Here is a 15,646-nt window from a genome sequence, read left to right as displayed (position 1 = left end):
CCGACATCGCTACCACGGCACCCTTTTACGCGACTTTAATTCCTGGAGAGAGGTGCCCGAGGGGCGACCGCGGCTGCTCCGACTGTGACGGCATCTGCCTACAGTAGCCTCCGCTCAATCGACAGCCTCACCCACGAAACCGCACCACCACCGCCAACATGCCGCCCGGTGCGCCCGTCCAGTCGAAATGTCCGCTCCGGACGATCAAGGAGATCCAGTTCGGCCTGCTCTCACCCGAGGAGATCAAGGCCATGAGCGTGTGCCAGATCATGTTCCCCGAGACCATGGACGAGTCCAACACGAAGCCGCGTGAACACGGTCTCAATGACCCCAGGCTCGGTACCATTGACCGCATGTACTCGTGCGCCACGTGCAAGGAAGACATTCAGGTCTGCCCCGGTCACTTTGGTCACATTGAGCTCGCCACGCCCGTTTTCCACGTCGGTGAGTCCTCTGAAACTCACCAATTAGGTTTTCATGGTTCTGACAGCGCTAGGTTTTGTCGTGAAAATCAAGAAAATTCTTGAGACGGTCTGCCACAACTGCGGTCTGATTACTGCCGACTACGTAAGTCTTCCTTGCGAAGACGAAGTCATCACAGCGCGGAACACCATGTGCTGACTGCAACATCTAGAACCACCCTGATTGGGCGAATGCAATCAGGACAAAGGATGCGAAGAAACGTTTCGACAAGATCTGGCGTATGTCGCGAACGAAGAAGAACTGTGAGCAGGACACCGGCGAGGAGGACCCAAAGAAGGCACCCAAAATCCCCCACGGTGGCTGCGGCAACACGAATCCCGACACAATCCGCAAAGAAGGTGTCAAACTCACCGCGACGTACAAGCCCAAGAAGGGTGAAGACTCTGACGGCCAGGGCGACCGCAAAGAAGTCCTCACCCCGCAGCACGCCCTTAACGTCTTCAAGCTCCTGTCAGACAACACACTGGCTCTGCTTGGTCTCAACGCCGACTATGCCCGCCCCGAGTGGATGATCATGACGGTCCTTCCCGTGCCCCCGCCTCCAGTCCGACCTAGTATCTCCGTCGACGGTACAGGTCAGGGCATGCGCGGAGAGGATGATCTGACCTACAAGCTCGGTGACATCATTCGCGCCAACCAACGTGTGCAGGAGTGTATTTCAGAGGGTGCGCCACAGCACATTCTTAACGAGTTTGAGGCTCTGGTCCAGTACCACGTCGCCACCTACATGGACAACGATGCTAACGGCATTCCGCCGTCAAATCAGAAATCTGGTCGTCCACTGAAGACGATTCGTGGCCGATTAAAGGGCAAGGAGGGTCGTCTCCGAGGTAACCTGATGGGTAAGCGTGTCGACTTCTCCGCACGTACCGTCATTACTGGTGACCCCAACTTGTCCCTGGACCAAGTCGGTGTACCCCGCTCCATCGCACGTACGCTCACCTACCCGGAAGTCGTGACCAAGTTCAACATCAGCAAATTGACATCACTTGTTCGCAACGGTCCCAACCAGCATCCTGGAGCCAACTATGTCATCAAGTCGGACGGTGTGCGTCTCGATCTCAAGCACAACAAGAACCTCGATGATCTGCGGCTGCAGTACGGATGGAAGGTCGAGCGACACATTGACGATGACGATGTAATCATCTTCAACCGTCAGCCTTCCCTGCACAAGGAGTCTATGATGGGTCATCGTGTCAAGGTCATGCCTTACTCCACTTTCCGTATGAACTTGTCTGTCACATCTCCATACAACGCCGATTTCGACGGTGACGAGATGAACTTGCACGTACCTCAGAGCGATGAGACCCGTGCCGAGATTCAGAATCTTTGCATGGTTCCTAAGCAGATTGTGTCTCCCCAGAAGAACCAGCCTTTGATGGGTATCGTTCAGGACACTCTGCTCGGTGTCTACAAGATGAGTCGTAGAGACAACTTCTTGCCCATCGAACAAGTCATGTGCATCATGATGTGGGTACCTGACTGGGACGGCATTGTTCCCGAGCCTGCTATCCTCAAGCCTCGCCCACTCTGGACTGGCAAGCAGATCATCAGCATGGCGTTCCCGAAAGAAGTCAACATCTGGAGGAGCGATGGCGATTCGAAGCCTTCGCCTTGGAATGACTTCCAAGATAAGAGCTTGTTAATCAAGGGTGGCGAACTTCTTCTTGGTTCCGTCACGAAGAAGATCGTGGGTGCCACAGCTGGTGGTGTAATTCACATCATTTTCAACGAGCTGAGCTCTGGAGAAGCTGTCAAGTTCTTCAATTCCTGCCAGCGCATTGTGAACTGGTGGCTGCTGCATCACGGTTTCAGTCTGGGTATTGGTGACACGGTACCAGATCCTGAAACTGCCGCAAAGATTGCTTCAGAGGTTGCCAAAGCAAAGGCAAAGGTCGAAGAGATCGTCTTGGAAGCCACGAGGGATGAGCTTGAGCCCCTACCTGGTATGACTATTCGTGGAACTTTCGAATCAAAGGTCCAGAAGTACCTAAACGAGGGTCGTGAGGGTGGTGGTACCGCGGCTCAGAACAGTTTGAAGGACTTCAACAATGTCGTCCAGACAGTTATCTCTGGATCCAAGGGCTCCACGGTCAACATTTCTCAAATGGTGTCTCTTGTCGGACAACAGGCTGTGGAGGGTCAGCGTATTCCTTTCGGATTCAAGTACCGTACCCTGCCACATTTCACCAAGGACGACTATTCTCCAGAGTCTCGCGGCTTCGTTGAGAACTCTTACTTGCGTGGTTTGACGCCTGCCGAGTTCTTCTTTCACGCCATGGCTGGTCGTGAAGGTCTCATTGATACCGCTGTCAAGACTGCTGAAACCGGTTACATTCAGCGTCGTCTAGTGAAGGCTCTTGAAGACGTCATGGTAAAATATGACGGCACTGTCCGAAACTCGTTAGGTGACATTATCGAATTCATCTACGGTGAAGATGGTCTCGATGGTGGCTTCATCGAGAACCAGAAGATCGACATGATCACTTTGTCGGAAGCCAAGTTCGAGAAGGTCTTCAAAGTCGATGTCCTGGGCACGGATGCTCCACAGATCCCGACAAGCAAGCTCGCCGGCGCTAACGAATTCCAAGGTGACGTTGATATCCAACGTCACCTCGATGAGGAGTTCGATCAGATCAAGATCGACCGCGAGTATTTGCGAACAGTGATTGGCCAAGACGACAGTCAACAGTTCCAGCTGCCTCTCAACATCGCGCGCATGATCGAGTCTGCACAAATGCGCTTTGGAATCAAAAAGGGCCAAAATGTCAGCGACCTACATCCTACGGAGGTTGTCTGTCAGGTCCGTGACTTGCTCGACAGCCTGGTGGTCATCCGTGGAAACGACCCGCTCTCCGTTGAGGCGCAAGCCAGTGCTACTTACCTCTTTAAGTGCCATCTCCGTTCTCGTCTAGCTTTCAAGCGCGTCGTTGTCGAGGAGTCTCTGTCGAAGAAGGCGCTCGATTACATCCTAGGAGAATTGCAGGATCGTTTCTTGAAGGCTGCCGTGGCCCCGGGCGAGATGGTAGGTGTCCTTGCTGCTCAGTCCATTGGTGAGCCTGCTACTCAGATGACACTAAACACCTTCCATTTTGCTGGTGTGTCGTCCAAGAACGTCACCCTCGGTGTACCACGTCTTAAGGAAATTCTCAACATCGCGGCAAACATCAAGACCCCGTCTATGCTTGTCCGTCAAACAGACAAGAACGCTGGACAGCAGGAGGCAAAGGTTTTGCGTAGTCGTATTGAGCTGACCACGCTTCGTTCATTGACCCAATCAGTTGAACTCTACTACGACCCCGAAATTCAAGCTACTCTTGTGGAGTCTGACCAGGACATGGTGGAGTCTTACTTTATTGTTCCTGAAGAGAATGAGGTCATCGAATCACAGTCCAAGTGGGTCCTTCGTGTTATTCTCGACCGCAAGAAGCTATTGGACAAGAACATTGGTATCAGCGAAGTAGCTGGCACGATCAAGCGAGAGTTCTCGCCCAATCTAGCTGTCATCTTCAGTGACGAGAACGCAGACGAGCAAGTCATGCGTGTACGCTTCATTTGGGACGGCAACCTCAAGCAAGACGATGAGGATGAGGACGAGCGAGACGAGCGATGGATGCGGAAGCTCGAGACACATCTTCTCGACGGTGTTGTTCTGCGAGGTCTCAAAGGTGTCGAGCGTGCCTTCATCCGTGAAGACAATGTCGTTGTCATGAACGAAGATAGGTCGCTAGTCCTGTCCAAGAGCGACCCTCGCTGCAAGGAATGGGTTCTTGACACAACGGGTACATCCTTGGCTGAGGTACTCGCCGTGGAGGGAGTGGATGGTACCAAGACGTACTCCAATTCCTTCATTGAGATTCTCGGTGTTCTGGGTATCGAGGCTGCTCGAGCTGGTCTCCTTCACGAGCTGGGCATGGTTCTGTCTTTCGACGGTTCTTACGTCAACCACCGACACATGGCTTTGCTTGTCGACATCATGACACAGCGTGGTATGCTCATGGCCATCACACGTCACGGTATCAACCGAAACGATACCGGTGCGCTCATGCGCTGTTCGTTCGAAGAGACTGTCGAGATTCTGCTTGAGGCTGCAGGCTTTGGTGAGCTTGACGATTGCCGTGGTGTGTCCGAGAACATCATGCTTGGTCAGCTCGCACCAATGGGTACCGGTGAATTCGACGTTGTCATGGATAGCTCCATGCTTCTCACTATGGTGGAGGACAACTCCAAGGGCATGGGTGCTGCTGGTGCCGGCAACTACCTTGACCAAGGTGCGGCAACTCCATACGATCTTGGCTCGCCGACCTACCAGGATGGCATTGGCATGGGTGGCTTCGATGCCGCTTTCTCGCCTATTGCACATGCCGGCGGAAACGATGAAGGTGGCTTCACCCAGTATGGAGGCAGCTATGGCGACGGAGGTTTCAGTCCATACTCTGGCGGACGAAGCCCAGGTTACGCACCGATGTCGCCTGGCTTTTCTGGTCCCAGCCCAATGTCCCCAGGCTTCTCTCCAACTTCGCCGGGGTACTCTCCAACTTCTCCAGGCATCAGCAGCCCACGCTTTGGCGCTACTTCTCCGACATACGGTGCGACCAGCCCACAGTACTCGCCGACATCACCTGGTCTATCGCCAACGTCGCCAAGTTACAATTCACCGACGTCTCCGAGTTACTCGCCTACGTCACCGCGTTACTCACCGACTTCGCCGTCGTTCTCTCCAACCTCGCCCACATACAGCCCTACCTCACCAGCACATATGGGAGCTACTTCGCCGTACTACAGTCCAACCTCGCCACGTTTCAGTCCTACGTCACCCCAGTATAGCCCGACAAGCCCGCAATTCAATCCGTCTAGCGAGAGGCGCTCCCCAGCGTCACCGACATCTCCAACCTTCAGTCCCACGAGCCCGACGTACTCGCCAACCAGCCCTGCTGGCAACCCTCAATACTCTCCTACGTCGCCGCGCTATTCTCCCACCTCTCCGGGCTCAGCACCATACTCTACAGAGCAGAGATGGTCGCCAACTAGCCCGAAGTACTCGCCTACGTAAGTCCCCACCGGTCATAGTTGTACCTCTGTCCCTTCGTACTTCAGAAGCTAATGGGTGCACAGGTCTCCAAAGCAATAAAAAGACATGCGCATACCGCAAGCCTGTCTTTGACACTTGGATTGTAAGCTAAGGTTCTTGCCTTGCTTTGTACAAAAGTTATCTTTCGCTTCGCGGATAGCTGACTTTTGGTGTTCACAGCAGTCGCCTCAGTCTGCCTCACTCCAAAACTCAGCTTCAGCCATACCCTCACGGCCAGTATCGTACGGTAGTCCGATATATGCGGCGTTCCTTTCATTAGGCCCACGCCACGTCCGCCGGCCCTGCTCTCCGAACTGTCGCTTCTCGTGCTTTAATATGTTCCCGTCTCCCGTCTTCCTTTCGAAAACGAAAATGTATAACACACAAAGCTGTGCTCGAAGCATCAGCGAACCCCCAAAAAACTCGTCACCTCTTCCTGCGCTCGAGACTGAGTCGGATTATCTTTGCATCATATACTACACAATCATCTGCGGGGTGTTACGGAGTTACCTTTTTCCTGCTTTTGAACGAGGAGAATAACTAGTTAGGTGTGCTTTTCTTCTCATTTGCGTGGCGTTATTGGGTTGGGCAGTTTGCCCGTGAGCTTATGCGTTCGATGTCCTATTTCCTCGCGACAGGCTTTTCATAGATTATTGATGCCCGCCAAATTGCGCCTCGGGCTTTTCTTGCAGCAGCTTAGGTGAATAGGCTTGGTTTGGTGGGAGAGATGAGGCCACGATTGGAGTGCCTTGAGTAGTACAGTGCCGAGTGGCATAGGAACAAGTTAATCAGAAATCGACATGTGATTGTCATGTATCGTGTCTTGATGCGCAGACTGTGAAGACTGATGAGCTTGCGGAATGCTCTAGATGTCCTACATTTACAACGTGCTTGCCTTGCTGATCCCAACCAAGACAGACACACGGCTATTGTTTACGCAGCATCGTTCCGCAACAACCAAGACACAGCTAAGACAGGGAGATAGCGCATCCCCATTTCGAACGCCTCGACATGAAGCAAGGCACACCAAACCACCAAGGGAGTCCCTAGCGCTATCGATTCCTCGCCACCCGTCACACAAACCCGCATCCCACAGACTCGGCCACGTTGAACAAGGAAAAGCTCACGCTCAAGGGCGCCCCATTGTCCACGCGCAAAGCAAAACCATGTCCGCACGCATTCCCCCTTTCCATTCCCTCCCCGGACGCAACCCAGCCTGCAAAAATGGCCCGCCTAATCAAAGGCTTCAAGCGCACTCTCTCGCTCTCGAAACTCTCTCCACACAAGAAGACAGAAGAGGCCGCGCCGGTCTTGCTCGACAAGTTGCCGGAAGTCCCAGAGCGCTTCGCTTCGCCCGACCACGTCGAGGAGGAGGAATACTCGCCGGCGATACGCGCGGCGTATCGTCTTACGTTTTTGTCGCCGGAGGGGGAGGGGGAGGGGGGGGTGGAAGAGGTAGGGGAGCTTACGCGCGCACGGCTGGCGTTGTTGAGCGTGCTGGGGGGTATGAGTGGCAGTGCGATTGTGGGTGCGACGGAGATGGATGCGCAGGTTAGAGGGGCGTTGGGGGGGTTAGATAGTGGGGAAGAGGAGGGTGGGGAGGGGGATATGAGGGTTTGGGGGGCATATCGCAGGTTGGTGGAGGTGGAGAGGAGGATTCTAGCTGCTGAGGATGGGAAGGAGGAGGGCAGCGCGGGTTCTTCAGTGACGTGTGTGTCCACGCCCATACTCACGAATCCAGAGCAATTACCACAGCCGAGACAGGAGGTGCTGCGGCGCTTGAAACTCTCAGAGTCCTCGCGGTCGTTGTATCTCGCGCGCCCGGATATCGTGCGCAGGGGGAGTGCGAATGGGTTCTGTGTGGCCGAGTTGGTGATGGGCGGGGTGCAGGATCATCGGTTCGTTTTACCGTATTTACATTTCGTCAGGCATGAGGAAGTGCGAGCGCTGAAGCAGTGGCTCGTAGAGAGGGATTTTGTGCGGCAGTCCGGGTCGATTAGTCGGATTGAGAAGGTGTTGCATTGTGTGCAGTTGCTGCAGACGGGGATGCGGTATGAGTCTATTGCAGTGGTGTTTTCGAGGACGCCGAGGCAGGTCATGGAGAGTTGTCATGAGGTTCTGAGGGGGCTGGAGGTGTTGTATGAAGAGACGGTGCAGCAGGGGTGTGAGGGGAAGGTTTATGAGAAGCTTTGGGGGATTGCGAGGAGGTATGCGATTGGGCAGTTGGGGAAGGTGGAGAAATACTACGGATTCAAGTGGGAAGAAATTAGGAGAATACTGGTCGCATTGAACGTGTACATTGGGCGATGGCGCGGGACTGCAAATCCGTTCGACGGCAGGCTGTTCAGATGGGGGAGCTATCTTGACGTTAAAGAGGGGGGAATACCGAGCATCGTGGCGGAGGAGAGCAGCGACGAATCTGACGAAGACTCGGCGGAGATCGTGGAGCTGGACATGGAAGACTACAACAAACGCATGAGCTGCGGCAGTTCATCGCTCACTAGCATCGACACGGCCAGTTCGTCGCTGTACGAGGAGCCCGTCGCACAGGCGGCAATCGCCCAGCGAGTGTGGTATCGGAAGCTCTGACCGGAATGAGCCGTGGCGACTCATCAAACAGCCGTGCCATGATAACGACTCGCCAAGTTGCGAGCGCTCCAAGCAACCCCACGATGGAAGTCAAGGCCGGATAAAACTCTTTTTGGTAGTGGGACTCTCGGTTCAAACGGCTCTATACAGGAACATGGTATAGCCCAGCGTGCCCGGTGATCGATAAGGGGCCGTCATTTAGGCGTCTCTAGCGCGCGAGGCCGCTGCGTTTCACGTACACCTTGGCTGCACGCCACCCGGGTTCCTGCATATCAGCAGCCTCGAGGCACAGTCGATGAGGAACGTCCTACAGGCGTTTATGCGACCGAACGGCGGGCCTGACGTTGGAAAAAGAGGTTGATGGTAAGCACCGTAATTCGACTGCGGGTGATCTGATGCAGATCGCCAGCAGCACACAAAAGCAGTTGTGCATTTCCATTCGCAGGCGATCGGCGCGTCGGTTTGTAGTTTAATGTGGCTCAACCAATTACGGACAGCCTCTAGCATTCCCGCACTAACGAGACCTCCTTAATTGCAGGGTCAAGCCCTCTTCTACTTCACCTGGAGTTACTCAAAACACGCTTCATACGCTCCCTTGCGCCCGCAGTCCGCTCCCTCTTTCTCTCTCTCCGCGAGAGTCTCCACGCTCATTCACCCAGTCACTCCTTTTTGCTGCACATTAACGACTGCGCGTCTGGTATTGCGCATCCAAGTCACCTCACACTCCTTTGATTGAGACTCCACGGCCAAGATATACACGACAGCGACACCAATTCCTTACTAGCAACTATGAAGTCATTCACGCTCTCCGCCATGGCGGCATTGGCTGCCACAGCCTTTGCACAAACACACACCGACTGCAACCCGCTCAACAGCACAGGATGTCCCAGCATGCAGGCTCTCGGCAGCAACGCCACATTCTTCTTCAACAAGACCGGCATCCCGTCCAACGACAAAGTCTGGAAGAAGCAGAATCAGGGCACCCAAGACTGGGACGAGAAAGGCGGCGCGACATTTACTATTGAACGCTCCGGGGACTCCCCCATGGTGCAATCCAAGTTCTACATGCTCTTTGGCCGCTTCGAAGTTATCATGCGCGCTCGCCCGGGGCGTGGGAATCGTGTCCAGCGCGATTCTGCAGTCCGAAGCCCTCGACGAAATCGACTGGGAATTCCTCGGCAGCAACAACACCCACGTGCTCACCAACTACTTCGGCAAAGGCAACACATCCGCATACGACCGTGGCAAGGAATTTCCCATGGCGCCCCCGCAAGACGAGTTCCACAACTACACTATCGACTGGACCAAGGATCGCATCCAGTGGTGGCTTGATGACAAGATGGTGCGTGAACTTGTCCCTGCCCAGGCCCTTGGTGGGAAGAACTACCCGCAGACACCGATGAACATTCGTCTGGGCATGTGGGCGGGCGGCGACACCAAGAATAACGACCCCGGTGTTGTAAAGTGGGCGGGCGGCGAGACCAACTTCGAAGACGGCCCGTTCACCATGATGGTCCAGCAAGTCTACGCCAAGGACTACACGGAGGCCAAGGAGTACTCGTGGGAAGGCATGGACGCCTCAGGCTCGTGGGAGAAAGTAAAGGTCATTGCGTGAGTCCCTCTCCCACTCTTCCCCCATCCCAATCAACATCCATGCTAATATGACCACAGTGGCGGCCCATCCGACCCCTCCCCCGCCCTGAAAGAAATCCAATCCCCCTCCGGCGTCAAGAACCGCTGGGCCGCGCTCCCCACAGGCGCCAAAATCGGCATCATCGCCGGCTCGCTCGGCCTTTTCGTCGTGCTGCTCTGCGTCATGGCCTTCTGTTGCATCAAGCAGCGCCGCGCGGGCAAGCGTGAACACGCTGCACTCCTTGCGGACGAGCAGAAGGAAGCCGCTGAACTGCAGGCGTACAAGCAGCAGATGCAGGGCGGGAAGTTCGCTATGGGTGGTGGGTACGCGAAGGTTTAAGGCTGCGAAGCTGGAAGGGGGTTGGATAAGAAGAAGAAGAACCGACTAACTACTATTTTCACTACTCCTACTCATGATCTCGTTGGTGGTGGTGTTGTTGTGTGGTTGCTTTTTTTTGTAGTGAAGTTTTGTATATACCCTTGCTGTTTGGAAGTAGCACCAAGGCTGTGTTTCTGTAGGGATGATAGTCTGATAGTGTCTCTTTGGCTTTTTTAATCAATGTGCATGGCTTGATGCTGGCGATTGAACGTGTGTTGTGTGTTGTCGATTTTGGTGATGATAGTTTGCTGATGGAATGGAAAGCGGAGGAAGAGGGCTGTGGATGATCATGTATGAATGAAGTATTTGTATTTTCGACTGTATCCCGTCGGATTGTACATTCTGCTGACGGACCTTCCAACACCCTTTCAGCTTGTAGCGGTGCCTTCGCTGTAATCGTCTGGCAGGTGTGATGCAAAAGCGTCCCACTCGAGGTCATTCATAAGATGTCCGAATTCGTACAGCTGCCGTTCATTCGCCTCGCCACGTGCGACGAGCTCCACCAGGCGTCTCACATCACGATCATTTTGCACGCGGCTCCTCAGCATCAAGATGAGTATATCTATCTCTGTGTCATCACCCAACGCCTCATTGGCGTACCGCATACGGCTTTTCCGCATGCTTTCTAACTGCTCGAGTCGTCTAGCTTCGGCAATTGCTGCCCATTCGTTCTGCCAATCTTGCAGGCCCATTTCGAAATAATTGAGTACGTTCTGATGCTCATCCATACCGGGAACAGGCGATAAGAGGGCAAAGTGAGCACCGGCATCCACGAATGTCCGCACAACGGGGCGAAATGCTTCCAACTTTTGATGCTCACGTCCGTCTTTGAAAAAGATTCTTAGATGGAAATCCTTCTTTACGCGAATGTCCAACAAGGGCCGTAGCCAGTGTGTCAAGGTCAATAAAGATTCCATGGCGATAACGCGATATTTATCCTGTTCAAGATTATATTCGGTCGGGGCGGGGGGGCCATATCCATCGTCGTCATAATATTCGTTGGCGAGATCATTGGCGTACGTAGCTCTGACGAACAGGTCAAGGCAGCGCACGTGATCCGCTGGTCGAATACCCAGATGAAAGTGATCTTTCAGTAGGTAATCGCTAAGCTAGATAACATCGAGTCTCTCGTTGGCATGCCGTATTCCGCCTGTGTGCTTAGATAAACTCCTGTAATATGCCTTTGCAGCCTCCTGGGCGACATTTCGGCCGACCCACTTCGGCTGTAACCACAACGAGAGGTCCCACCAGTTGAAGCACTGACATGAGTCGCCTTTGCAGTTTAAGCGCCACAGCTTGTCTCTCTTCACTGACTTTAGAGGATCGGATTTGTAATTCGGGTCGGCAGTTATGCCTTCGCCTTCGGATGGATAATCATGGCGGTGTTTCTGTCCGGACCATAGTTCTGTATAGACCATCTCGCGTAATTCGAGGGGAAGAGTGTTGGTAAATCTCGTTGCGAAGATGCGGCAGCGCCTCTGTGCATCAAGCAGCAAAGCTTCCTTGTGTTGCTTTCGTAGTGTCACTATCTCTTTCTGTACTTGCTCGCGTTCCAGTGTAAGCTTGAGGAACCTAGCTTCAGATGAGCATCGATGTCCTTGCAAGCCTGTGTCTGCCAATTTACCTAAGCTCTAAAGCATCTATTTGTGCCGCAGCGCTACAAGCAGTAAGATTGGGTAGAAGAACACGTGGTGTAACATGAGAATGTCAATTTCCTAGAAAAGCTACAAAGCATCGTTTGAAAATGAGGACTGTGAATTGTGTGTAAAATAATGTTACGGTGCGAACCGGACTCGTAGATGAAAGGCGGTGAAATCGTACCTAGAGACATGGTCTTCTTGCCCTTGCAACGGTACAATCATTTCTCTGCCGTTGAATCTTGGGGCGATCTTGAATTGACAACAATTATCGTCGCAGATTTAACAGCTATACAGATCAGATAATTGCAGGAGTGATGTTGAAAAGGGTTGAAGCATAAACGTCAGGGGTCTTCGTAAGCTGCGGATCGCGCTAGTCTGATCACGTGAATTCGCGTGGAGAGAACCGTGGACCAAACGCGGTACGGCGCGGGGTCGCGTTAGATCCCGGAGTCCGCCGGGACGTGTCTTTCATTCTCTTCCTTTGCAAAATATTCTGATGTCCCTAATTATTTGTATCTGCTGATGATTCGAAAGCCTTGGGACGTTAAACAAGCGACGACGCGCCTTCACACGACACTCTGTAGCGCAGGTCATTCTTCCGGGCTGATACTAGGCCATACCCTGGATCGATTGACATTTCTACCACGCACAGTAGATGTTCGCTGCTGCTTTACATTCTTCCTACATTATTTCGAAGGCATTTGTGGACACATCCACTCAAAGTGCCTGAAAGGAGCGAGAGGTTACCTACATACCTGGACAGGCGCGAGCTAGGTGACGCCATCCCAAACCCAGGCCTGGAACACGACAATGGGTATTCCTGAGTGAGTCGCTGATGCAGATCAATCAAGGGTTGCTCATATCCTGACTGTAACAGCTTAAGAGAAACAATCGAGGCCTGTGAGGACATTGTTCCAATTGCCCAGCTTGCCGAAGAGCACTTTCTGCACAACAAAAGACCTCTGAAAATTGCCGTCGATGAATCAGATTGGCGATTCAACAATGTATCTCCAGAAAAGGTCGCTGCAATCCGTCGCAGTACGTAGAACCCTGACCAGTGCAAGTACGCAACTGATCTCTGCATAGAAGTACCAGCTGCCAATCCTGTCGAGAAGGCAATGTTCTACAGAATCTGCAACCTTTTGACGCTGAACATTGAACTCGTGTTCGTCTTCGATGGTCCCGATGTCCCTGCTAAACGCGGTCGTACCCAGCACGGTCGCAAAGTCAGCCCAAAAGACCGAGAGCTTTTGAAAGAAACCTTGACGCACTTTGGTATCCCATACATAGATGCGCCCGGAGAGGCCGAGGCCGAATGCTGCAATCTACAGAAGCTCCGCATAGTCGACGCCGTGTGGTCGCAAGATTCGGACTGCCTAATGTTTGGCTGTACCCTTTGGCTTCGCGACCATCGGACTCCCAAGGAAGAAGGGTACGATAATAGGAACAAAGGACATACCAAGAAGGCTGCTAAGACGGTGCGGGTGGTTCGTGCTGCGACTCTGGCCGAAAAGCACCGTTTGAAGCGTGAAGGCTGCGTGCTGTTCGCCATGCTCGCCGGGGGAGACTACGACCCTGTAGGCCTTGCACGATGCGGCGCTATGACATCGCTCGAAGCAGCAAAGTCTGGCCTTGGTATAAGTTTGTGCAAAACGACGAATCAAGATGACTGTCATAGGTGGAGAGAGCACGTACTGAAGCCTTTCTTCAAAAGAAAGAACATCCAAATCGCAGTGCCTGCCAACTTTCCAAGCTTTACCACCCTCCTGAAGTACAACAAACCCAGGGTACATCCAGAATCATTCCATGCTCGTAACAAGCAACTCTTTCCAGACTACAAACGTTCCGTAGACGAGGCTGCGCTTCTCCGCGTGACAGTCCAAAGATGTAATTCGTCGCCGCACTAATTGTATGTATCAATAGGTTACTAATCTTTTCATCCTCAAAGTCAACATCTGGGCTCGACTATACATGGAATGGGTGGTACCGACTTTGCTCACTCGTGATCTCGCCGACAGGGATCCATCGTTGGCACATGATCACGTCCACGGCGTCGAGTTGCTTCGATCAAGGCCAGCAAAGAACCAGGATATAACCGCCAGACAACTAGAAACAAAGATTGGATTCTCTCCCATGGGTTTGACAAAGCTGCTGAGGCCAATACCTGGTGGGACAGAGTGGAAATTCTTGATGGTCGCCGAAGACAACTTGTACCAATCAACCCACCGAGTCGAGTGCGAGGTACCCACGTATCTACTTCGAAAAGTTCTGCCACCGGCATTGTTCGCACTGCCTATTTCGGCAAACGAATCTCGAACGTCGAAACGAATTCATGATGGTAGTGTCGATGCGCACGCTGAGCAGCTTAGTAGCGCAGCAAAGAGATCGCGTATGGCTCAAAGCCCAACTGAATTAGTAACTAGCGATAGCCCGAGCATGTCCCGCTCGCTTGCTCGTCAATCGACAGCTCCGCAACCTGCTAGAGGCACTTTTCAACTAGGAAATATAGACGACAATGGCCCGCTCTTCATTCGAAACTATCCAGCTAGGTCCAATAAACGGTCGGGCGAAATGATCTCTCAAGGTGATATTTCAGCGTCGGAAGAGTTGGACTTACAACGAGCTCTACGGCTGAGTCTAGAAATGCGATCTACAGCGGGTGCTTGCCCAGCAAAGCCTTCAAAGTCGCCAAAGAGGTCGGACACACCCGAGGTTATCGACTTGACCTGATGGTAGATACGACCTCGGTCGTATGCATTGTGAAAATCTGTATTACAGGTTACCACATGATGGCAGCGAGGCAAGCATTCTGACCAGAGCAGATCCCGATGCAGCAAGGACATTAGGTAGCGCTGTCTCGTCACTGGATATTCTCGAACCAAGGTTCATACATCCTTTTCTTTTTCGGACGTGCTTGCCAGTAGCTACAGTAGTCTATGACGTGCCAGTCCACACGGGTGGTCCAGGTATGTTGTATGTCTATCACTTGTCAGCGTCCATGTCTACATGCAATCCTTGTCTACTCACTGTTCGATTCGCCACCTCCGGCGAGTATACATCAATATTGATCTCTGGTTCTATCTCTGATCAGTTACTAACTCCCACCGTAGACATCGACAAACTCACGATCCATACTCCACACCCCCGGAATCTTCGCCATATACTCCTCCGCCGGAAACTCCCGCCCACTCCCACTAATATCCAAATGCGCACACTCCGGATAAAACTGCGGCTTATTCGAACTATGCAAACTAATGATCTCATGGCGGACAAGATACCTCCCCGGCCTCAAGTTCTTCGGAACAGTCTCGGGCCACAAACTCGGACTGCCATCCCACATACTAAACGACTTCTGAAACCACGTTCCTTCCTCAATGGTACCTTCCAACAGCCCTCTTTGGCCGATCTTGAACCAGTCGGCTATGGAGCTGTCGAACACATGGCAGTCATTGGCTTCGTTGGCGCAGTACGCGAGCCAGACGATCATGGGACCGACGGTGTGGACCCAGTACCCGTAGACCGCGGTGATATTCTGACCTGCTGTGATCGGGATGTATGCGCGCGCAGGTGTGCCCGGCGTGTTGCACGAGAGGGAGATGTTGTTGGTCTCGAAGATGGGGTTGTTGGTGATCCACTTGCGTTGGACCATCCATGGTGCGGAGTCTTGTGTCGTTTGGTCGCCGAAGGGGTCGTAGCTGGTGTTATAGGTCAGACCACGTATATTGAGGTAGTTAGAGATAATTCGCACCCTGGATACCATGTGTCCCCGACAGTGTAGTTCAGTGCGCCACCGTGGGCGGAGACGCAGTGCGCGGCAATGCCAATGATGGTGACAACAGTTTGCCACATCGT

The 15,646-nt window shown here is 53.1% G+C and overlaps 6 protein-coding genes across 6 annotated transcripts; 4 read left to right on the top strand and 2 right to left on the bottom strand.

Moving 5' to 3' along the window:
• Positions 1-158: 158 nt before the first annotated feature.
• On the top strand, positions 159-5,514 carry SNOG_11556 (hypothetical protein; the record flags this gene model as incomplete). The annotated part of the gene is made up of 5 exons (XM_001801744.1): positions 159-440; positions 472-567; positions 635-4,878; positions 4,938-5,304; positions 5,341-5,514. 5 exons carry the CDS (start codon positions 159-161, stop codon positions 5,512-5,514), a joined length of 5,163 nt encoding a protein of 1,720 aa, XP_001801796.1.
• Positions 5,515-6,778: 1,264 nt separating this feature from the next.
• On the top strand, positions 6,779-8,143 carry SNOG_11555 (hypothetical protein; the record flags this gene model as incomplete). Its single annotated transcript, XM_001801743.1, has 1 exon — positions 6,779-8,143. One exon carries the CDS (start codon positions 6,779-6,781, stop codon positions 8,141-8,143), a length of 1,365 nt encoding a protein of 454 aa, XP_001801795.1.
• Positions 8,144-8,932: 789 nt separating this feature from the next.
• On the top strand, positions 8,933-10,115 carry SNOG_11554 (hypothetical protein; the record flags this gene model as incomplete). Its single annotated transcript, XM_001801742.1, has 3 exons — positions 8,933-9,229; positions 9,285-9,754; positions 9,815-10,115. The coding sequence occupies 3 exons, from the start codon at positions 8,933-8,935 to the stop codon at positions 10,113-10,115; spliced, it is 1,068 nt and encodes a 355-aa protein (XP_001801794.1).
• A 407-nt stretch (positions 10,116-10,522) lies between these two features.
• SNOG_11553 (hypothetical protein) lies at positions 10,523-11,985 on the bottom strand (the record flags this gene model as incomplete). Its single annotated transcript, XM_001801741.1, has 3 exons — positions 10,523-11,241; positions 11,419-11,778; positions 11,934-11,985. 3 exons carry the CDS (start codon positions 11,983-11,985, stop codon positions 10,523-10,525), a joined length of 1,131 nt encoding a protein of 376 aa, XP_001801793.1.
• A 619-nt stretch (positions 11,986-12,604) lies between these two features.
• SNOG_11552 (hypothetical protein) lies at positions 12,605-14,524 on the top strand (the record flags this gene model as incomplete). The annotated part of the gene is made up of 4 exons (XM_001801740.1): positions 12,605-12,618; positions 12,672-12,832; positions 12,881-13,671; positions 13,718-14,524. The coding sequence occupies 4 exons, from the start codon at positions 12,605-12,607 to the stop codon at positions 14,522-14,524; spliced, it is 1,773 nt and encodes a 590-aa protein (XP_001801792.1).
• A 364-nt stretch (positions 14,525-14,888) lies between these two features.
• SNOG_11551 (hypothetical protein) lies at positions 14,889-15,643 on the bottom strand (the record flags this gene model as incomplete). The annotated part of the gene is made up of 2 exons (XM_001801739.1): positions 14,889-15,489; positions 15,543-15,643. The coding sequence occupies 2 exons, from the start codon at positions 15,641-15,643 to the stop codon at positions 14,889-14,891; spliced, it is 702 nt and encodes a 233-aa protein (XP_001801791.1).
• Between the last annotated feature and the right edge of the window lie 3 nt (positions 15,644-15,646).

The sequence above is a fragment of the Parastagonospora nodorum genome (assembly GCF_000146915.1).
Source record: "Parastagonospora nodorum SN15 chromosome Unknown scaffold_19, whole genome shotgun sequence".
NCBI lineage: Eukaryota > Fungi > Ascomycota > Dothideomycetes > Pleosporales > Phaeosphaeriaceae > Parastagonospora > Parastagonospora nodorum.
Note: the sequence above shows the minus strand (reverse complement) of the source record. Positions and strands in the feature narration are given on the sequence as shown.